Source organism: Heterodontus francisci, chromosome 22 (assembly GCF_036365525.1).
Source record: "Heterodontus francisci isolate sHetFra1 chromosome 22, sHetFra1.hap1, whole genome shotgun sequence".
Taxonomy (NCBI): Eukaryota; Metazoa; Chordata; class Chondrichthyes; order Heterodontiformes; family Heterodontidae; genus Heterodontus; species Heterodontus francisci.
Genome location: NC_090392.1, coordinates 74,078,383 through 74,102,308, shown reverse-complemented (window position 1 = coordinate 74,102,308; position 23,926 = coordinate 74,078,383). Strand labels below are relative to the sequence as shown.

At 43.0% G+C, this 23,926-nt stretch overlaps 1 protein-coding gene across 1 annotated transcript in view; it reads left to right on the top strand.

Moving 5' to 3' along the window:
• Nucleotides 1-19,285: 19,285 nt before the first annotated feature.
• Nucleotides 19,286-23,926, top strand: part of dscaml1 (Down syndrome cell adhesion molecule like 1) — a 504,300-nt gene continuing 499,659 nt past the window's right edge. Inside the window, exon 1 of the mRNA XM_068054032.1 lies at nt 19,286-19,433. Coding sequence (XP_067910133.1) covers nt 19,391-19,433 — 43 coding nt within the window. The 5' untranslated portion in view covers nt 19,286-19,390. The remainder of the gene's footprint in view (nt 19,434-23,926) is intronic.

Genomic DNA, 23,926 nt, shown 5'->3' with positions numbered 1-23,926 from the left:
GCCTCCTTATCTCGAGAGACAATGGATACGCGCCTGGAGGTGGTCAGTGGTTTGTGAAGCAGCGCCTGGAGTGGCTATAAAGGCCAATTCTGGAGTGACAGGCTCTTCCACAGGTGCTGCAGAGAAATTTGTTTGTTGGGGCTGTTGCACAGTTGGCTCTCCCCTTGCGCCTCTCTTTTTTCCTGCCAACTACTAAGTCTCTTCGACTCGCCACAATTTAGCCCTGTCTTTATGGCTGCCCGCCAGCTCTGGCGAATGCTGGCAACTGACTCCCACGACTTGTGATCAATGTCACACGATTTCATGTCGCGTTTGCAGACGTCTTTATAACGGAGACATGGACGGCCGGTGGGTCTGATACCAGTGGCGAGCTCGCTGTACAATGTGTCTTTGGGGATCCTGCCATCTTCCATGCGGCTCACATGGCCAAGCCATCTCAAGCACCGCTGACTCAGTAGTGTGTATAAGCTGGGGGTGTTGGCCGCTTCAAGGACTTCTGTGTTGGAGATATAGTCCTGCCACCTGATGCCAAGTATTCTCCGAAGGCAGCGAAGATGGAATGAATTGAGACGTCGCTCTTGGCTGGCATACGTTGTCCAGGCCTCGCTGCCGTAGAGCAAGGTACTGAGGACACAGGCCTGATACACTCGGACTTTTGTGTTCCGTGTCAGTGCGCCATTTTCCCACACTCTCTTGGCCAGTCTGGACATAGCAGTGGAAGCCTTACCCATGCGCTTGTTGATTTCTGCATCTAGAGACAGGTTACTGGTGATAGTTGAGCCTAGGTAGGTGAACTCTTGAACCACTTCCAGAGCGTGGTCGCCAATATTGATGGATGGAGCATTTCTGACATCCTGCCCCATGATGTTCGTTTTCTTGAGGCTGATGGTTAGGCCAAATTCATTGCAGGCAGACGCAAACCTGTCGATGAGACTCTGCAGGCATTCTTCCTTAGATAAGGAGACCAAAACTGCACACAATACTCCTGGCTTTAAAGAAACAGAACTGGCTGAACACTGCAGCAGCATGGCAGACAAACAGGAACACAAGGGTGCCAACTTTAGTTCACTCACTTGACTGTCAACTAACTTGCCTGCATGTCTTATGAGTCCTTTTCATGTCTTCCTGCCAATCCTTTCTGCCACATTTCCCTTGCAATATTTTAAAATAAAAATGCTTTATTCTACTCCTTATTTTGTGCCTTTCTGATTCCTCTAAAACCCTAAAATCTTTCTTCACTGTTGAGCCTTAATTATAATAGACATTGGAAACATTGCACAGGATCAAGTCATCAATATGGCTTAAATAAAAACAGAAAATGTTGGAAATACTCAGCAGGCCAGGTAGCATCTGTACAGGGAGCTGAAACAGCAATTTACTTATACTTCTTTCAATTTAGTATAAATCATTATCTGCTCAAGGTGCGGCCACATTGGGGAAACCAATGGCCTGCTGAGTATTTCCAACATTTTCTGTTTTTATTTAAGCCATATTGATGACTTGATCCTGTGCAATGTTTCCAATGTCTATTATAATTAAGGTTCAACAGTGAAGAAAGATTTTAGGGTTTTAGAGGAATCAGAAAGGCACAAAATAAGGAGTAGAATAAAGCATTTTTATTTTAAAATATTGCAGAACACCACCATTTAGTCTGCAACCGTGACACTGAGCTTCTGGTCAATTATCATTTTAATTCTCATTCTCACTCCCATTCGGACCTCTCTCCTTGTCCTCCTACACGGTTCCAATGAAGCTCAACGGAAGCTCAAGTAACAGCACCTCATCTTTTGAGTAGGCACTTTACAGCCTTCCAGACTCAACATCGAGTTCAACCATTTCAAATCATAACCTCTATCCCCATATTTTTGGATGGCAGCTGTTGGTGATGAATCAACGCTTCCCATTTACAACTCCTCTAAACTCATCTTTTGGTTCTTTACTTGTCCCATTACCATCTCCTTTTGCTTTGCACCATCATCTCTTTTGTCATTTAATTACTCCTGCCTCCCGCGCTATCACAGACCTTCCCTCCCATTTTCTCTCCCCTTGTACTCGCTTGCTTAAAACCTGTTTACATCTCTGACTTTTTCCTGTTCTGATAAAAGGCCATCGACCTGAAACGTTAACTCTGCTTTCCTCTCTCCACAGATGCTGCCAGACCTGCTGAGTATTTCCAGCATTTTCTGTTTTTTATTTCAGATTTCCAGCATCCGCAGTATTTTGCTTTTCCATCAATATGGCTCCTGTAAATTGTGAAACTCTTAAAGGGGCAGTGTCCCAGAGCTTTTGACCTATTTGGATGATGGCCAAATTGGTTGTACACAGAAGCAGAATGAATAAAGAAGAACTTTGGACGTCAGCGCCAACATCGAGCACATCCAGATCAAGAAAAGCACAGCCAGCAGCAAAGCAAAGCTCATTTTACCAAGCCACAAAAAAAGATCCATTCAGCTGGCCTCAGAAGGCAACCCTTCACTACCCCATAATTTCCTTCATTACCTAACCTTATGACCCGGCTAATTGAGATTGAGAATTTACTTCAGGCAATGCGGGACTGTGCAATTATACCCAATAGGAACTGTGTTGATAAAGTCAAAAATTAGTTTTTATGTAGGATCCATGTAGCTGAGAGACAGAACAAATTTTCAACCCACCAGTTGTAGGTTAAATTTGAAACCAGGTGCTAAAGGTGAAAGTATACTACACTAACCTACTGCCCCACGCCTCTAAGGAGTCTAATCCTAAAGGGTTAATTCAGTAGCTTCTGTGAATCTTGATGGGAGGTTGGAAGTGTAAATGTTAATATTATTTGAACTGATCAATGTAAGACAATTTGATTAACTAAATTTAGAAGTCATTCACTCGTAATCCCTAAATTACATGCTTAAGTGATGGGGGTAAGAATTTATCTGGTGTCCTTGATGAATATTCTTGTCAAGCTATCAATCATAGTGTTTCTATTGCTCACATATAAGGAGGGATTGCGGTTTCCAACAACTTTTTATAACAGTGTTGCTGATGAAAGTACTCAACTTCTAAAAACAGAGTCCGTGGTGCATGGTGAGAGAATTGGACTGTCTGTCACTTTACCTCATTTGTCTTAATTGGGTAATATGTGTCAGTTGACAGTCAGCCCATTAGATGGAGTTCTATATGGAAGCAGGATATTGAGTGTTGGTTGAGATGCAACAGCAAACTCAACCTTGCTTGATTTCCTCATCCACATAAACACTTGAATTTTGCACCTGGTAGCAGATTACACAGAGGCACTGATACTGAACATAGAAAAGGCCCGTTCGAACTTTGTGCCTGAAAGAAGCTTCAGAGAAGAAGGTGAGACTGCATATAAAGGTGTTCTAATGAGGTGGGTGTGGGGATTGGGTGTGGGGACGGATCTCTGGAATCCCTTCCCTGAAACTCTCTACCTCTCTCTCCAACTTTAAGATGCTCCTTAAAACCTATATCTTTGACTAAATTTTTGGTCACCTATCCTGATATTTCTTTTTGTTTCTCAGTATCAAATTTAGCCTGATATTGCTCCTGTGATGTACCTTAGGACGCTTCACTATTTTAAAGGTGCTATATAAATGCAAGATGTTGTTGTGGGGGTGGGGAAGAGAACTATAGAGTCCATCTCTCAGACTCAGAGGGCTGAAAGGCCTAATCCTGTTCCTGTGTTCCTATCTCAGAACAAAAAAAACTAAACATGATTATATGTCACCGGAAAGGCATAAAGGAAAAGAATGCACATGCAACCTCTCGAACAAATATGGTACATTAGCAGGAGTTGCAGATTTTTATATCTTTACGTTTTTATTTTTCAGAACATTAATTCTGAAGTGTGAGTGGCCCAGTATCAAATTACTGCATCAATTTGCCACATGCAATGAGAACTGAACTGGATAGAGGTGATGGATGAGCTGTTGCTATGAGCTGCAGTGGAATCTCCTTGGGATTCAGGGGGCATAGCGGTTATAAAACTGATTTGTGAAACTTATTTAACCAGCAATGGAAGAAAGAGGAGGAAAAATAAATGGATTGCATCCATGGAGCAAGCAATGCAAAAGGAAAGGAACTGAGCTTGTTTCCCAATAGCCTCTTCATTGCAATACCCAAAACTGAATGTAAAATTGCACTAAGCTGAACATAGCATAAATCGACATGAAGTCCTATGTATGTTTGTTTTGCTCTCATTGCAACAAAAAACTTCACTCCCTGAAGATATGGAGTATAATAGTGGTTGCCATTGAGTCCATTTTGTCTGAATTATAATGCCGCAAATGCCATCAAATGACAGTCTAGCATATTTTATTTGAATTGCATATGGTTCAGTGAGAGTTATAGGGAGTGATAACAACGTAGTGATATATTACAAAGACAGTTAAACTTGGTTGAAGTAGACTTGATTAAAATTTGGGCTTTCTCCCAATGCTCACTGCAAAAAGAATCTTCCATTTGCAGGGCTGTACCTCCTATGGATCACAGCTTAACATTATGCATGAATAGACATGCCTCAGGATGAACAGTCTAGCCTTGTAGTTCTGATGTATCCACCAGAAATATTATGGGATATTCACCACATAGTCCTAATTTCTCCAATAAGCAGAAGGTACCATACCAACTGACCATATATTTCAGGCTAAACTACAAATCCTATTTAACTTAAGATGAAAATTTATATTGAAGTAAAATATATAAGCAGATGAACAACAACAATGCAATGCACCTCAATATTTTAAGCTATTTTCTGAAACCAAAATAATAAAATATTTCAAAATTCTTAGATTTCTTTAGCGCTTAAATGAATGTAACTTGCTTACTTCAGCACAATTGAATTTGATCTCACTAGTATGGAGTGAAAAAGGGAGATGAATGATGGCAAAAGGCAGTAGTAAAAACACTTATTTTGTGTGGTTTCTTACATCTCAGGTTGCAGTAGGTAAATGTTGAGAAGGAAACCTAAATTCGTCCCCAACAACTATAAATTAATATTAATTATTTCTATCACCCAGCATGGATGTGTGATAGAATTATGCAGGCAGATTTATTCAATAACAGGTCAATATATTGATAAAAGTAGGCAAGAGGCTGCAAAAAGGCTAGGTTACTATTTTATCTTCCAAGAATTCATGGAAATGACAATAGATTCATCAAGTTAAAATGGAGGTACATCAGGTTGTCTTGTATTCGATGGATAGCTGTTATGAAGACAATGCCGAAAGAAAGTTCCCAGTTTCTTGGCAATAAATCTTTGACTAAACATCAGATCCTGTCCTAATTGGACACCAAGGCAAAGATTAGCCAACAAATCTATGGCCAACCCAATTTTAGATGACAAACCAGCTGATAGATACCTACTTCAGTCAAGGAATTGAACAATTTTTGTCCAATTTTCATCCTATCAGTCCTTAAGGCAGTGGCTAGGAATAATAGGTGCTGGAAGGGGTTGCCTACTCAGTTTTTCAATGAAGATGAGGTTCAGAGTGCTTCCAGCTCCTGCTCAGCTTAGAATCTTTCTGATGAAAGATTATTTCTGATGTGGGAAATAATTTCAGTTCCGACGAAAGTTCATCAACCTGAAATGTTAACTGATGCTGCCTGACCTGCTGAGTATTTCTAGGACTTTGTGCTTTTATTTTGGATTTCCAGCATCTGCAGTATTTTGCTTTCGTATTGTATCTTTTAGCACATGCGCTCACAATTCCTGCATAGAAACTCACTCTGCGTGAGACGTAACCTACCTGCTTGATCCCTGGTTCCAAAATGGCAGTTCTTACGGCCATGGGGAGAAATAAAATTAAAGAGATAAAAACATTAACATAAGAAAAAGTAAATAAACATCAATGACAAAAACTGTATCTGAACAGTGTCAGCTGGGCTCAATTGGTTAGATTCTCATCTCTAAATTAGAAGATCATGGGTTCAAGTCTCAACTGGCAGTTGAACACACAGATATAAATTTTAACCTAACCTACCAGGTGGGTTTAGGCTAGGATTTTACACCCATCAATGGAGAGTTGAATCGGGTGGGGTATAAAACTGGTGAATGCCTCAAACACAGCCTCTGGGTTTGGTTACAATTACCCCAATAGTCTAGGCTAATACCCCATTGCAGTACTCAGGCTTTACATTTACATATAAGCCATTGGGAAGCTGACTACATTGCATTTTTAGCTATTGTGTCACTTAGGAGGTTTACAGTCATTACAGCTCCTGATAGAGAAGGGTCAACACCAGTGACGCATGACAACATCCAACCGCATAAGGCAGCGTACATGGAGGAAGGCGGCAAGAAGGGGTATCTTAAATATAATTATTTTTGGTATATCTATATCATTTATCAAAAATTTATTACATCTGCATGCATTTCTACCTGAAATTCCTAGTTGCTGCTTTATAATGGAAACTGCCTATGTAAACAAGTCATACTGTAATTAGTCCTTCCCCCAGTGAAGATACTGCAGTGCTACCATTGGCAGGACATCTGTCTCTGTAACCTTCCCTAACCCTACAACCCTCTGATATCTCTCCGTTTCTCCAAGTCTGGACCCTTGAGCGTACCCGATTTCAATTGCTGTACCATTGGCGGATTTGCCTTCAGCTGCCTAGTCCCTAAATTCAGGAGTTCCCTCCCTAAATCTCTCCACCTCTCTACCTCACTCTCCTCTAAGACAATTCTTAAAATCTGCCCTAATTTCTCCATATGTGACTCGGTGTCAAATTTTGTTTGATAAAAATGCTCTTGTGAAGCACCTTGTTTTATTATGTTAAAGGTGCTATATAAATGCAAGTTGGTGTAGTGTGATGATGACTTTACATAGGCTGTTAAGGGCAGAATTAAGGACTTCAAAATGGGGACTGAATTATGTCTGAAAAGCTTAGTTCAATTACACCAACCCTCTAACCTTGCTCGACCTGAAGGTTACAGTCTTAACTCTCCCATGTACAATGTCACAGGAGATCGATTAGTTACTTCAAAATTTCAGACAATGTCATTTACATTAAATCATGAGAAAATAAAATTCCAAGTAAGCAATGGAAAGATTATAATGCTTGACTTTAAAGACAAGTGTAATTTTAAGCCAGTGATGAATAGAAAACAAAGTTAAAATTACCAGCATAAATAACTAAAGAAAAGAGAAACTTCCCAAACATCTACTGTTAGAAACCCAAGCTGTGGGATTTACAATATGAAGCACCCCCACCCCCCACAACCCTCCCCACATATATTGGCAATTTTCTGGACATTTGACAATCCTGTATGAATGCACAAAGAAGAAACTATATTAAAGAGCTATAAACTGGGACGCTGTGACATTTTCATGTTATACACTCTCATCATTTGTCAAGCACCAATGAAAAATCCAACCGCTATGAGATCGAGATGTGGAATGCGAGGTTCCCACTGGAGTATTAGCTCAGAGCTGTGGCAGAGGTAGGTAACAGAGATCAATGGCAGAGCTATTAATCTGAGCAATCACACAGCCCATCTACATCTACTGGGATTTCACCCACAATGTAATTGGATAGAAACACTCTCCCCGGAACAGTTTTATAATCGTTTAATTAAATTAGGGCCAGCGTTAGTGCAAGTGGTGAGTAAGGGGTGGAACTAGCCAACTCCCTAACCAGAATGTTGCAATAAGTTCAGTGGTTCTGGTACTCAGTGCAGGGCCTGTGATGCCCCCACACCTCTCTCCCCTCCCCCTCCTCCTTTTCTCTCCCCTTCCCCCAGCTCCCTCCCTATGTCACACCGACTGTGTTTCCAACTGCCTTGAAGAAGACAACAGTGCTCTGATTTTTCTTTAATTTCCACCCCTCCCCCTCCCACAACACTTCTCACACACTTTGCTTTTCTTATATTCTGTAAAACCACAAATATTCATGGGAAAATGTTGATGCTGCTTGTGTGAGTATTTTATGTTTTGGCAGAGGTTGGGGAAGGTAAGAGGAAAGGCACAATATGCATTTTTAAAAAGCGTCTTTCCTCCTTCCTATTTCATGTCTTCATTGGCTTTGAAACGCTTCGGCGGGTTCTGAGGTTGTGATATGTGCTACATAAATGCAACTTCTTTCTTACTTTCCTATCATTGGCATCCATTAACAATGTTAGAAAGAGTTATATGGCATGAATATATTTCAATGCCATAAAATAGAAGGCCATTAATACGAGCATTTAGAGCAGGGCAAAACAATTCATTACCGACAGGGATATTTAGTAGTTACTTGACCCCGTTTGGCCCTCTTCAAACAGTGTGGTAAGATCCACACTAAAGTATCTTGTTGTGATCCATTTTTTTTACTCAGTACATTCAATAATTGGGTTGGATTTTACCTGTCCTTTGGGTTTTGGCTGCGAGGTGGGAAAGCTGCCAAAATGGCAGGGGAGGTGGCAGGTGGCATACCTGTTATTTTCCTGCTGCCATACCATCTTGCCAGCAGCAGGAAAGGTAGCAAGTGGCCCATCTACCCTGAGCCCAGTTGAGCAACTGAAGTGGCCATTAAGAGCATTTTCCCGCCTCCACTGGCATTTTACCAGCACTGGGGGGGGGGCCCTCCGTTGCATGAGGAGACAGCTAGGTAAGTCCCTGGTGGCCTCCCGGCAGGCTCCTAGTAGGAGAGGACCTCCGTTTTTGGCACTCTTTAGCCCATTGAGGGTCCCCCGGCAGCAATGACCACCCCCCATGGCAAAGGCGCTACTTGCCCTCAGCGACACCTCCACTCCCTCGCCGGTCCTTGCTTGACTGGCCCTGGCACCTCTAGTCCCCACTTACCTGACTTTGATGGAGCATGGCCATCGATGCACCCTCAAAGACAGGTGCAGCTTCAGCAGTGGCTCACCGCTAGCAGTGACTTTGTCCTGTATAGTGTTGAACTTCTTGAGGGTTGTTGGAGACGCACTCATCCAGGCAAGTGGAGAGTCTTCCATCACACCCCTGACTTGTGCTTTGTAGATGGCGGACAAGTTCTGGGGAGTCAGGAGGTGAGTTCCCGCAGGATTCCTAGTCTATGACCTGCTCTTGTAGCTACGGTATTTATATGGCTACTCCAGTTCAGTTTCTGGTCAATGGTATCCCCTAGGATGCTGATAGTGGGGGATTCAGTGATCGTAATGCCATTGAATGTCAAGGAGAGATGGTTAGATTCTCTCTTGTTGGAGATGGTCATTGCCTGGCACTTGTGTGGCGTGAATGTTACTCGCACCACATTTTGAGGGAACACAGTTTGCAGACTTGCAAAAAGTGATTGGCAAGTGAATGAAAGAGATTAACAAACACTTTTCAATGAAAAAGCAAATGAATGCTGCCCACAGAAAAAAATAAAAACTTAAAGATAAAAATATTAGCTATTCACTTATACGTAATTTTTGATAGTGTCCAACGCCCTCAAACATTACACTCCCAATGTCGCACTGTCACATTTTGTAAAAAACGGCAACAAAAATGTAAAGAAAATGAGAAAGAAACCCAGCTGTTCACTGCTCACCTTCAGATAACCTGAAGAGATTACTGAGACAACAAGAACCGACTAAGTGCCAAATCTACAGACACTTTCAAATGACCTCAGGACCTATTGGGACCACCAGCCCCAAAGGGTGTACCTGAGTGGTTCCCTTAAATAGTCAGGCTTAGTCAGACCCCCATTTACCTGATGAGGTCCTTTCTTAAGTGCATTACTACTAATCAATTAATGAAGGTACCCCACCATCATTCAGATCACTAGAGGACAATGGTGGGAGCTGATGAAATGTTTTATTACCTGCACCCCCTTCCTCCACTCCCTCCCCCCCTGCTTCCCCTCCCCAGCTCCCCCCTTGTGCCCCCATCCCAGCTCACCCCCCCGCACCCCCTTCCCCCATCCCCTCGCACCCCCTTCCCAGCTCCCCCCTTGCACCATCTTCCCCTGCACCCCCTCCCCCTCGCACCTCCTCCCACCGGCATCCACCTATCCCTCAGCAGGGACCCTAACAACCCCACTGCCTTGTGGGCATCTCTGGAGAGACCAAGGCTAAGGGAGTAAACCCTAACAGAAAATCTGGAGCGGAACCCCGAAGACGGTCATGTGTCACCTTTGGCATATTTCCGGCAGTTCCTGCAGCCATACCGGTGCCAAACGTCGTGCTTTGCACTCCTTTGGACCCCACCAGGAAGGCCAAGAGGGGGGTTTTGACACTTGGGCAACTCACAACCTCCATACATTCCGCCCAGGCATGCGCCATGGAGAGGTCACTCCATAGTCGCCTCACAGTGACCAAAACAGCACGGAAGGCAGCAGTTACAGGTTATAAGTCCATCTCAATTGGCATAGAGATTGGGCACCATGGGTTGCCTTTGTAGGTGGGAGAGGTCATCGCATCTCACTGGACAGCTACCACCCGCCTCAAACCGGCAGCCCCCGGTCAGTAAGGTTCTGTCCCGCCACAGTCCACCTGCTTCAATGGGTGCTTGGAGCTCAGGGTCATTGCCCGACAAATGGACTGCAACACTGCACCAAACAGCACGACAAAAAAAGGAAAGAAGGTACCAGCCCTTCGTTTTGCAAGCTGGAACATCAGAACTATGTGTCCTGGCCTGTTGCAAGACCTTACACAAATCAATGATTCTCAGAAGACCGCCATCATTAACAACGAGCTCAGTAGACTCAATGTGGACATTGCAGCACTTCAGGCGACACGCCTCCCTGCGAACGGATCTCTAAGAGAGCAAGACTACACCTTCTACTGGCAGGGTAGGGATCCTGAAGAACCAAGACAGCATGGAGTGGGCTTCGCCATCAGAAACCCTTTGCTCAGCCTGATAGAGCCTCCCTCAAATGGCTCGGAACGCATACTGTCCATCCGACTGCTCACCACCTCTGGTCCAGTACACCTACTCAGCATCTATGCTCCAACACACTGCTCCACACCTGAAGCTAAAGACCAGTTCTACAAGGAACTCCATAATATCATTAGTAGCATCCCCAATACCGAACACCTATTCCTGCTGGGGGACTTTAATGCCAGGGTTGGGGCCGACCATGACTCATGGCCCTCCTGCCTTGGGCGCTATGGCATTGGAAGGATGAATGAGAATAGACAGAGACTGCTTGAGTTGTGTACCTATCATAACCTCTGCATCACCAACTCGTTCTTTCATACTAAACCCTGTCACCAGGTTTCTTGGAGGCACCCAAGATCACGTCGTTGGCACCAGCTGGACCTCATCGTCACAAGGCGAGCCGCCTTAAACAGTGTTCAAATCACACGCAGCTTCCACAGTGCGGACTGCGACACTGACCACTCCCTGGTGTGCAGCAAGGTTAGACTCAAACCAAAGAAGCTGCATCACTCCAAGCAGAAGGGCCACCCACGCATCAACACTAGCAGAATCTCTTATCCACAGCTGTTACATAAGTTTTTAAATTCACTTGAAAAAGCCCTTCAAAACACTCCTACAGGGGATGCAGAGACCAAGTGGGCCCACATCAGAGACGCCATCTATGACTCAGTAATGACCACCTATGGCAAACGTTTGAAGCAGAATGCTGATTGGTTTCAATCTCACTATGAAGAGCTGGAACCTGTCATAGCCACTAAGCGCATTGCACTGTTGAACTACAAGAATGCCCCCAGCGAGTTAACATCCGCAGCACTTAAAGCAGCCAGAAGCGCTGCACAAAGAACAGCTAGGCGCTGCGCAAATGACGACTGGCAACACCTATGCAGTCATATTCAGCTGGCCTCTGACACCAGAAACATCAGAGAAATGTATGATGGCATTAAGAGAGTTTTTGGGCCAACCATCAAGAAGATCGCCCCCCTCACATCTAAATCAGGGGACACAATCACTGACCAATGCAAACAAATGGACCGCTGGGTTGAGCACTACCTAGAACTGCACTCCAGGGAAAATGTTGTCACTGAAACCGCCTTCAATGCAGCCCAGTCTCTACCAGTCATGGATGAGTTGGACATACAGCCAACAAAATCAGAACTCAGTGATGCCATTGATTCTCTAGCCAGCGGAAAAGCCCCTGGGAAGGACGGCATTACCCCTGAAATAATCAAGACTGCCAAGCCTGCTATACTTTCAGCACTCTACGAACTGCTTTGCCTGTGCTGGGACGAGGGAGCAGTACTACAGGACATGCGTGATGCCAATATCATCACCCTCTATAAGAACAAGAGTGACCGCGATGACTGCAACAACTACCGTGGAATCTCCCCGCTCAGCATAGTGGGGAAAGTCTTCACTCGAGTCACTTTAAACAGGCTCCAGAAGCTGGCTGAGCATGTCTACCCTGAGGCACAGTGCGGTTTTCGAGCAGAGAGATCCACCATTGACATGCTGTTCTCCCTTCGCCAGCTGCAGGAGAAATGCCGTGAACAACAGATGCCCCTCTATGTTGCTTTCATTGATCTCACAAAAGCCTTTGACCTTGTCAGCAGACGTGGCCTCTTCAGACTACAAGAAAAGATCGGATATCCACCAAAGCTACTAAGTATCATCACCTCATTCCATGACAATATGAAAGGCACAATTCAGCATAGCAGTGCCTCATCAGAGCCCTTTCCTATCCTGAGTGGCGTGAAACAGGACTGTGTTCTCGCACCTACACTGTTTAGGATCTTCTTCTCCCTGCTGCTCTCACATGCGTTCAAGTCTTCAGAAGAAGGAATTTTCCTCCACACAAGATCAGGTGGCAGGTTGTTCAACCTTGCCCGTCTAAGAGCGAAGACCAAAGTACGGAAAGTCCACATCAGGGAACTCCTCTTTGCTGACGATGCTGCTTTAACATCTCACACTGAAGAATGCCTGCAGAGACTCATCGACAGGATTGCGGCTGCCTGCAAAGAATTTGGCCTAACCCTCAGCCTCAAGAAAACGAACATCTTGGGACAGGATGTCAGAAATGCTCCATCCATCAATATCGGCGACCACGCTCTGGAAGTGGTTCAAGAGTTCACCTACCTAGGCTCAACTATCACCAGTAACCTGTCTCTCGATGCAGAAATCAACAAGCGCATGGGAAAGGCTTCCACTGCTATGTCCAGACTGGCCAAGAGAGTGTGGGAAAATGACGCACTGACACGGAACACAAAAGTCTGAGTGTATCAAGCCTGTGTCCTCAGTACCTTGCTCTACAGAAGCGAGGCCTGGACAACGTATGTCAGCCAAGAGCTACGTCTCAATTTATTCCATCTTCGCTGCCTCCGGAGAATCCTTGGCATCAGGTGGCAGGACCGTATCTCCAACACAGAAGTCCTCAAGGCGGCCAACATCCCCAGCATATACACCCTACTGAGCCAGCGGCGCTTGAGATGGCTTGGCCATGTGAGCCGCATGGAAGATGGCAGGATCACCAAGGACACATTGTACAGCGAGCTCGTCACTGGTATCAGACCCACCGGCTGTCCATGTCTCCGCTTTAAAGGTGTCTGCAAACACGACATGAAGTCCTGTGACATTGATCACAAGTCGTGGGAGTCAGTTGCCAGTGATCGCCAGAGCTGGCGGGCAGCCGTAAAGGAGGGCTAAAGAGTGGCGAGTCGAAGAGACTTAGCAGTTGGCAGGAAAAAAGACAGAAGTGCAAGGGGAGAGCCAACTGCGTAACAGCCCCGACAACCAATTTTATCTGCAGCACCTGTGGAAGAGTCTGTCACTCTAGATTTGGCCTTTATAGCCACTCCAGGCGCTGCTTCACAAACCACTGACCACCTCCAGGCGCTTACCCATTGTCTCTCAAGACAAGGAGGCCAAAGAAGAAGAAGTCAGACCCCCAACTACGTGAGAGCATGGCCACAGTAAATCAGCGGTATGTAATTAGAAGCTTTCATTGCACTATAGCTACTGAATTGTGTTTGTCACTAGTTCACAGGCAATTTACAATAAAGCCCCCTGTGCCAATAAGGCAAAATTATTAGCTCAGAATAAAAACTTCTACTTCTAGCCTCTGAATTGCTACAGAGTCATATGTCAAGGCACCAGTATAAAGCTGGCACAGTTGCCCAGGTTGAATCCCCTTTTGTCTAATTCAGCAATTTAAACACATGAATTAAAAGAAATGCCTGTTGTGTGTACTGGGGTATAGGCAAGTGCCAGCACTGTGAAATCTCAGCCGTCTCCAGTCAGATCGTAAACTGATCCTGTTCAGTAAACATCGCTTAAATTATGACATGGAATCCCTCTATGCGCTTAGATGGTAAGTGCAATGGCTAGTGTCGAACTGAGCCATACAGACCAGTCTGAGCTGAGGTCGCTGATAGTAATCTGAGTGACCAGAACAGGCACTACAGTTGGCCAGAGTTCCCTTAGCCTGTGGAAGAGAAAAATTCAACCATTATCCCTACTCCTGATTCATTAACTTTGTTGGAAAATGCACGTGTGTCATCTAGTTAGGATAGGATGTGGTTCAGCAGTTATACACCATCATGAGTGAGTGACTTCAACAGCAACGATTTGTGGAAAAGAATACCTTGGAATACATCGGGTAAAGGAAGGAAAAGCATTGGGAAAAATACATTTAAAATAAACCAGAACAAAATAGTCTTGATCAAATAACAATATATATTTTTTAAAGTAGGAGTGTTGGGGCAAGGGAGAAGGTTATAGAGTCATTTATGGCGCAGAAGAAGTCCATTCGGCCCATCGAGTCCATGCTGGTTCTCCCCGGAGCTATTCAGTCACTCCCACTCCCCACCTCAATCCGTGTAGCTCTGCAAGTCTATTTCCTTCAAGTGGCTATTCAATATCTCCACCACCCTTGTGGGCAGCGAGTTCAAGGTCATTACCACCCGCTGTGTAAAAAAGTGCTTCCTCATATTCTCCCTGCATCTTTTGCCCAAAACTTTCAATCTCTGTCCCCTAGTCCTTGTACCATTTCTTAATGGAAACAGTTTTTCCTTCTCTAACTTACCTAAGCTCTCATAATCTTGGACACATATTAAATCTCCCCTCAATCTCCTTCGTTCTAAGGAGAACAACCCCAGTTTTTCCAACCTAACCTTGTAACTAAAATCCCCCGTCCCTGGAATCATTTTGGTAAATCTCCTCTGCACCCTCTCAATGACCCTCACATCCTTGCACCTATATCTGAAAGATTAGGCAAACCACACTCCTGCATTCAAGAGGACTTAAGATAAGGGATTGACTAGATTCAGAAAGCATAGAAATAATTGCAGCAATGTTCTGTTCCAATCAAGATTAAGCATTTAAAAATTATCCATGGATCAGGAATTTTCTATGGGCAGTAATGGGGCTAAATGAAGAGTGAACTTGCCAGAATCCTGCACTTGAATCTAGGAGTGTTGCTCTGTCACCAACTAGAGAGCTGTGTATATTAAATAGATACTCCACAAAATGGTTTCAATGAGGGTGCAATAGGTTATTGCACTCTCTCTGCATAAAGTGACAATGTCATGCTTGATAGCTGTATGTTGTCGCAGATTTTGCTGTTGAAAGAGTTTTGGAGATTAATAGTGTTGGATTAAGCCCCTGGGTCTCATTAATATCCATAAGGTTAACTCTGGGGCTTTTAAATGGTTTGGGATAGCACATCAACAAGGGAACAATCATTAACTGGGACATTATCTGTGTAGAGGAAATGACCCAGAAAGGATTTTAAATAAAAATTGATTCATAATTTTTAAAAGGAAGAACAGTTGGGGTTACAGTTCATTGGTATTCTTACTCCAGGTTATGGTCATGGGACACTCTATCATTTAGGAGACTGTAACAGATAATCATACTGTGCTATCTTTTAGGACTAAGGGAAGATTTCTACCTTGGGGCTTATCTCTTTGAGGCCCCAGAAGACTGACAACTGTGTTTTGTTTAAATAAAATACCAGTCAATCTGCTGTAGCTTTGAACATGGATAATCAAAAGCAAGCTGTCAGCTTCAGGTGGTACTGGATTAAAGGGAAGGGGACAATTGGACCAAGGTGGTAGATGTACCTCAATCCCCAATTTTAAAGTCATACATTCTGACCTAATTTTTATACATCACTTATATTTTATATTAAGTAGCACTTAAGCCAAAAAACCTAATGACAGTTTGGGAAGCAAGTAGGCCGAGTTGCTGAGAGTTTCTCTACAGGTGACTGAGAGAGTCATGAGATGCAAAACGAGATGAGACAGTGCCATCACTGGTAGGAGGCTAGTAATCACAGCATGCCCAGATTGCAAAAGGCAATTCCCATTATAAATTTGTAAATAGGAGCTACTGATGGGAAAAAAAATTGGTACCAGTGTGAAAAAATTTGGAAGTAGGATTTTGCAGAGAGGAGGTGTATGCAGGCATAAGAATTTTAATATATCATACCTGTCTGCATTTTACATCAAGTGTTGTATTTAGCGAGGGGCTAGCAGACCATTGGGAGAGGCGAGCATAAGCCACTTCAGCAAGGGGAGAGAAACATTTTAACAAAAACATAAATAACTTGCATGTAGTGTTTTTTTTTGTCTTGAGTGTGAGTGTGGGTGGCGGTGCTGTGAAGCTGAGGCCGTTACTTTGCGGTTTCAAAGTTAAAGTAGATTAAGCTACACCAGTCCCTGTGACTTCCTGTTTCCCAGTCTCAACCTTCCATTTGTGACCCTGTTGGGGGATGGAGTAGAGGGTTTATGTAATAAAAACAGAAAATGCTGGAAATACTCAGCAGGTCAGGCAGCATTTGTGGGCTGAGAGAAATAGAGGCAACCTTTTAGACCAATAACCTTTGATCATAACCATCAGAATTGCCTTTACAGAGGGTTCTTGTCCTGTCTTGCCCTTTACAAGTCGGTGCTTGTTTCTGCGTCGCCTTTAATGCCGTTACTGCTTTCCCACGCCTCATTTCTTGATCAACTCCACACCAGAGGTTTACCCCTTTAATGTGAAAAAAAAAGTTACACAGCCCATCTTTAAATCAGCTTCGAATCCGGAATTTTGATCGGGTGAAGTAATTTTTAATAAACCGCTTTTCCACGCACGAGTGCCTATCTTAAATTAATTGTACATTTTCAAACCGTGTTAGAATACTGTTTACACAACGTCTCCTTTCTCATAGATTTACGGAGTTAAAGCAGCAATGCCCACCTTTTATAATCCATAACTTCAAAGAAAAAAAATCGTAATTTCATTTCTTTAAAAAGAGCTCACAAATTTAGCGAATTCAGAAATTTATTAAGAATTGTTAACCTTGCATGATTGTTTTAATGTATGTGATTGACAGGAGAAAGGGGGGGTCTTCTATTTATGGGCACCGGCATTAAAACGTTGCTGTAAAATCAATGAATTAATAAATTCATAAAGATTATTCTCCACATCCATTACACTAAAGCAATAAAAACAATACATTGCACTTGGCCCCGACTCAAAACTTGGCAGGTGAACTTTTCGACCAACATTTAAAATATTTACTCTTTAAAATGACAATACATTTTCTCAATACATTTTCTTGTGCAAGTCAGAATGTATTTTGAGAACCTTCACTAATACCAGGGACACGAGAGAGAAAATGGTCAATGATCTGGAGAGCGTCTCTTTAAATCGGCCGTTCTATTACTCCGCTTCACAATTAACTATCGTGACATAGGGGGAAGAAATGAACGTACTCGCTGCTGAGTTACTCATTTACAGCAACGGTTACACTCCTCATTGGGCTGGTCTTAACAAGTTCCAGGAAGAATATATTTTTTAAAAAAAAGGATCCACTGCAGACTTAAACCGTTTGTTGTTGTGAGCGGAAAGATATCGGTTTAAATATTTAAATAAATGGTTTCTCTCAGTCTTTTGCACTTTTTTATGGCATTCCGTCTTCAATCTACATTACGATCTACTTGTCCTCTGTTTAACTCTGAATATCCGGAATTCGGTTTAAAATAAAATAGTAGCTCAATTTCAGCCCGTGCAAAGTGGGAAGGCAGACACTCGGGTTAAAAACGGTTCACAATTCAGTTCTTGTAAAAGCATTGTGGGGTGCGGGGGTAGATTTTCGTTTACACATTGAGTTGTGGTGATCTGCCTGAAGTAACTTTCAAAAGAGAACTGGATAAATGCACGAAAGGGAAATATTTGCAGGGTGATGGGGAGAGATGGACTAATCGGTAGTTCTTTCAAATGGCCAGCGCAACCACGATGGGCCGAATGGCCTCCTCTGTGCTGTATCATGCTATGATTCTGAGTGCACAAAACACTATTGAAAACTGTGTACAGTTGAATGGAACCATTCACCGTGTAGCCAGTAGAGGGAGTCTGGACACACGAGACCCGAAGTGAGAAACTTTTTGAAAGGTTTCAAACTTTCGAACTTCACCTGGTCACTGGGTCAAGACAAGTCCATCGGCTACACTCACATCGGCTTTGGTATTTTTATAGACCTTTGAAATTCCTTATCTTTAAAATTGATGCATAAATCATTTCTTTTTTTAAAAAAAAGTTTAACTCTTGCATTTCCCACATGATTTAGAATTTAAGCCTGAATTATTCTGGGAAGTTTTGTGACGGCTCACGCAGCCCGATCCCGCACGGCGCTGTATTCGGGACAGGTAATTCCAGCTCCTCAGTTTATAATCGTGATTCCCTTTTAAAGGGGCGAATGTTTCACCTGATCACTCCTTTTGTCAAATCTTTATCCTGCACCTGTTACTGCCGAATGAACGGTAAGCGGCCCTGCGATCTTTCCGGTTACTGGGCGTTTGGGCCATTTAAATTAAACGTGTTTCTTTAAAAAAATAAGTAAGTTAATGATCTGTGGCTCCATCCCAACTGGTACCGACTTTTAGTCCCACTTAGCGGATGTCCAATCTTGCATCATGACCTTTTCCGGAGGCATCTCTGAATTGTTGCATAAAATGAGTTCTTATGAATGACTTTTTCAATCTAATATCAGCATCTTTTGCCTTTTGACGTGTGAGTTGATACGGAATCGCGTAAATTGAAAACCAGTGTGTTAAAACCGTGATGCGTTTCATCCCCCCCCCCCCCCCCCCTCAGTTGTGCGGCATTGGTGATGCTTGTGCGAATATATATATTTGTTAACTAATGAGACACTTGTCAGCTGTTCCCTACCCCAATTCTCATGAGGATCGTCTCCCTTTCAGCACACATTGTGTGCGAATCCACGGATGTTATTTGAATTTAAAGAGCAAAAATCATCAGACGATTTGGGTTTATCAGATGGTGCACAGTCCATGCTCTGACTGTTGTGTGTGTATGTGTGTTATCTCCAGATTTCTGTAGCTGGGCGGGGCGAACTGGCTCTTCCCACCTTGCCAATGATGACATGTCCCGGGTAGGCTGGCGTTGGGGAACCGCTGTTACCTTCACCTCGCAGACTCCGGCAACCAAAGCGAGGGATCAGAGCTCTCTCTCTCTCCACTGTACTGAGATATAAGACACACACACACAGGGAAATAGGTGCTGTTTATGGCATGTGGCTGATCAGTCTAATCCTGCTGTACTCTTTAACTCGAGGTATGTCCAGTATCTTTTCGAATGGATGAAATAATTAAAAAAATAAATAAAATGTGTAATTTGCTATTTGTCAGATTAAACAAATATGATCCACCCTGTTGATTATAATCTTTAACCCAATTGTTCTTTGTAATGCCAGTGAGCATCTAGATAAGATGTTCCGGGTGGGGGGGATATGCTTGATTTTTATAATGAATTTTGAATATGCAGCTTATTGTACCTGCAAATACAAGGCATGTTTCGCTTAAATGTCATAGAATTTTAATCAAACCCAAGTATTAAACCCACACTTTTCAATTAGGGATGTAGGTGTGATTGTATCGATTTGAAAAAGAAGTGATTACATGAAACGTAGCGACTGTATTAAGATTACAGATTTCATTTACAATATCTGAAGCATCGGACCCAGTGTTGCAGATGGAATTGGAAAAGCTGCTCCTTTCTATTATCACTAGGGGGTTGCCACTGAGTGCTTGGACTCAATTTGCCAAAATAGATTGCATGGTTTTTATTTTGTTCGTGTGCATTTGAGATTGATTCAAATTCATGTGTTTTTTTCTCTTAAATCGGCCCCTCGTGTTATTTCCCAGTCCCCCCCTCTCCTTTTTAATTTTTTGTTCCCAGTTAAGGGTGACCAGCCTTAGTACAGGTGTTGAGTGGTCACTGCATTCCGGGCCCTGTTCACACTTATACCCCCACTTGCCCCCACCTTACCCGCGACCCCCTTCCCAGGCTGTGATGCGCCTGAGCCGGCAGAACCATCAGCCAAGTCCCGGGGCGCAATGGTTTGGGGGAGAATTGTGGTGCTAAAAGTGTGCACACCCATCCCTATATAGATAATTATTAACCTCCTGTGTTGCACTGTTTTATCACATTGATTTTAATGGTATGTGAACGGTAGCTTAAAGCAGAACCACCCATTCACGGGAGGTGTGTGGAGTTTGTTCCAGTAATATTAACACTTCCAGCCTCCTTGGATAGCCGAGTCCCTCCGTTCACTCATTTCTGGGAGTCACACTCCATCGAGCGGCAGGCAGAGTGTAAACCCACTGATCCTCCGGTGAACAGTGACACAAGGAGCCCCGGTCTGAAAGAGTTAACGAATTGTGCAGTCTCTAGTGGGGATGGATGGGTGAGGGAAATGAAGAATAAAATGTCTCTGAATTATGAATATCTGCAACGTGCAATGAAATGAAAATATTAAACACACTCTCCGTTGCAAGAGAGTCCACTGTGTATCTGGAAGCGGGATTCAGGCAGGGAGAACAATGCAAATGTTTATCGCGCAGAATTGGAATAATGCCTTCCCTCTGGTTGCTAAAACATTTTTGGATATTTTTCTTACTTTGTTTTATTGTGTAAGACTGAGATCAGATGGAATAGTACTGATGATAGCAGAGGCACAAGGAAAATGTGATTTCCTTTGACTTATCTAACCCGGTTTGCTAAAGTAATGCAACTGGGTAAGATTTATATCTGGCGTGGACCGCGAAGTGTGTCACTCATCAAGTAGAGTCACACACAGCTTTCAGTATCAGTACAATCCGGATATCCTCACCTTCCCCCGCCAAACTCCTTAACATTATTCCCTCCCCCCCCCCCCCCCCAAAAAAACTTCAACTGCACTTCAACGAGAGAAATAGATCTTCTCAAATAAGTGAAATTACCAGAAATATTTGCCTCTATGTTCCAGTCTCTCACACACATATTCTGTCTCTCTCTGTCGCTGTCTCCCTCTCTCTCACACACTCTCCTCACACATTCTGCATGATTTGGTGCAGCTCAGTATCGCACATATGTAGCTGCACGTGCTGTGTAGGATTACCCAGTTAGGTGCATTTCGTGTGAGCGTTTCCTAAATTATTATCGAAATATACAGCGCAGTCCCATCCCCGGCGACAGGTCGGGATCGATAGAAAAATAATTGATTTTTAACTGGTAGACACAGCAAAAATAAAAACCCAGTAGGAATTTGTCAAGGTTTGCTTCGGGGTTTGTACACTCAGATGTGAAACGGACAAATTTCTAAATCTAAAATTTCCACCAGTTTGTTCCTCACTATATCTACTGTTCAATGTGTAAATTATCACTGTGGGTTTCTACCCCAATCTCATTGAATTCTGCAGGATTGCTTCTATGTTTGATACAGAATTCCTTTAGTATTGATTTGAAAGGTTTCAATGTAAAATAGAGACAATTCCAAAATGACTCAGTTTGGGGAGGTGATCATATATGGCGGACGTGAATACATATTAAACCAAGTCTCCATTCATTTCTATTAAGTACCTCACTTTACAATGGTCATCCTTATTTTCACTCTAAATGTTCAAACTACTGGAGTCCAACCAGTGTAAATTCTGTAAATATAAAATTGCCTTTTTAATAAAAATGATTTTAACAATTAAATATTGAATCTGTGAAGTATGTAAAAGTAGTGAATGGTGGATAATCAGGGTCCTCAGAGTTATGAGATCTCTTGTTTGTGAACAGCAAATATAAAGGCTTCTCTTAAACACATACATATCACAAGAATGAGCAAGATGGAGTTTATACAAATCAGCATCTGTAATCTTGCCTGACTTGTAATGGGAGGGTGGGGCATTAAAATAGGTAAACCCATACTAATAAATTCCCCTCCCTAATATTTATTTATTTAAATGTTTTGCTACACAAGGTATTTTTCCTACTGGTTGGTACACAAACCCTGGGGATGACACACAAAGTGTGCTGGATGTCCCTCTGGGGAATCCCCTTTCGTTAGATAATAGGGTGGAGAATTTTCCCATTGTCTTTCTCTCCTGTGTTTCTGTTTAGAAATATGGCCACAGACCAGTGTGATATAAACAGGTTAGTCATCGGAACAGGGAGCTGGAAATCCCCCAAAATCCTTCAATGTTTATTGTTTTTGCATCCATAGGGTATAGCAACTGAAACTGTTTTATTATGAACTAGGCAAGAATCACAATGCTTGTTTCTTTGCTGAGAAAGATTGCATTTTAATTTTGGTTTTGGACACAACATAATGATAAATATTATATAGTGTCAGATCAAAGGAGGAAGAGTTTGTGTGTAAGAGTCTGAGGTGAGGAGGGCAGAACAATGGAATTTAGTGTAAAATTTGCAATTGAAGTCATATTAGGCTAATTTCCATGCCTTGTGTGACCACTCTAATAGCACTGAGGCATACAAACGCAGTTACAAAGGGAAAGAGACGTCTATTGGTGAAACATTCTTCTAAAAGAGGAGAGTCAACACTATAGACATGCAGCACATGAAGCCCTGTGGGCATTGCTGGCAAGGTTGGTGCATATATTACCCATCCTTCATTGTCCTCAATTGTAGTCTGTGTGGTGAAAGTGCTTGTAGCAATTTTGATGCAACTGAGTGGCTGGCTAGGTCACTTCAGAGGTCAGTTAAGTATCAACCATGTTGGTGTGGGACTGGAGTCATATATAAGCCAGAATGGGTAAAGACAGCAGGTTTCCTTCCCTTAAGGACAGTAATCTAATTGGGATTTTATGACAATCCAACAGCTTTGTGGTCATTTTCACTGATACCGGTTTTTATTTAAATTGAATTCAAATTCTGAAACTGTTATGGTGGGATTTTGAACTCATGGTTGCTGCATTATTAGTCCAGGCTTCTGGATTATTAATAACAGTAACATAACCATGACAATACTGTACCTATATTGTGCTTGTTTTTCTTATTTGCTGGTTTGTCCTATATAAGTTTTGTTGGCCTAGTGGTTTGTAAAGGTCTATATTTAGTGCTGTTGGAGAAATTCTAAATCGGAATACCACAGTCTTTAAGTATTAGCAACCTGACATACATGCAAATGAATGGAATCATGGACTTAAGCTATATGGCCCACCAGTCTCCATGCCATTTATCCAAATAGCCCATGAAATAAAAAGATTGGATGCTCCTGCTGTCTACCTGCATTTGTGTAGTGCTCCACATGTAACAGAGTGTTTTTCAAGGAGGAAATTATTTTGGAGAGCAAGGAGACCAAAATTGAAGAGAAAGGTTTTTGAAGATAGGGTTAGAGATAGCAAGTCAATGGGTTTTGGAAGGCAGTTCCATATGGTTAGGGCATTGTGACTGAATGATGCCTCTTTGTTGGTGAGAGTGGAGGCAGTTTCAAACAAACAATGGGCGTGGGTTGGGCCAAATGGCGAGCTGATGGAACTGGAGCTTTGCAAGATCTGAAGAAGGAGACAAGGATTTTGAAGTTGATTTGGGACTGACTTTAACTTGGAGCTGATGGATGTGGAACACTTAATTTGTTCCCTCTCTGTTTTTCTGTTAGAAGTTATTTTCTGTAGTTTCTTGTTCCTTTGGTTCAATGTCTCTTCTCATTTAAGTTGGTATGTTTTGGTATATATGTCTTTATGACTCCCCTTGGCCTGCTAACCAGACCCCTTTGCACCCTCCAGCTGCTGTCAGCCCTGAATTCAGTTTTCGCATTTGAAGTTAAATGAGGGAGACCC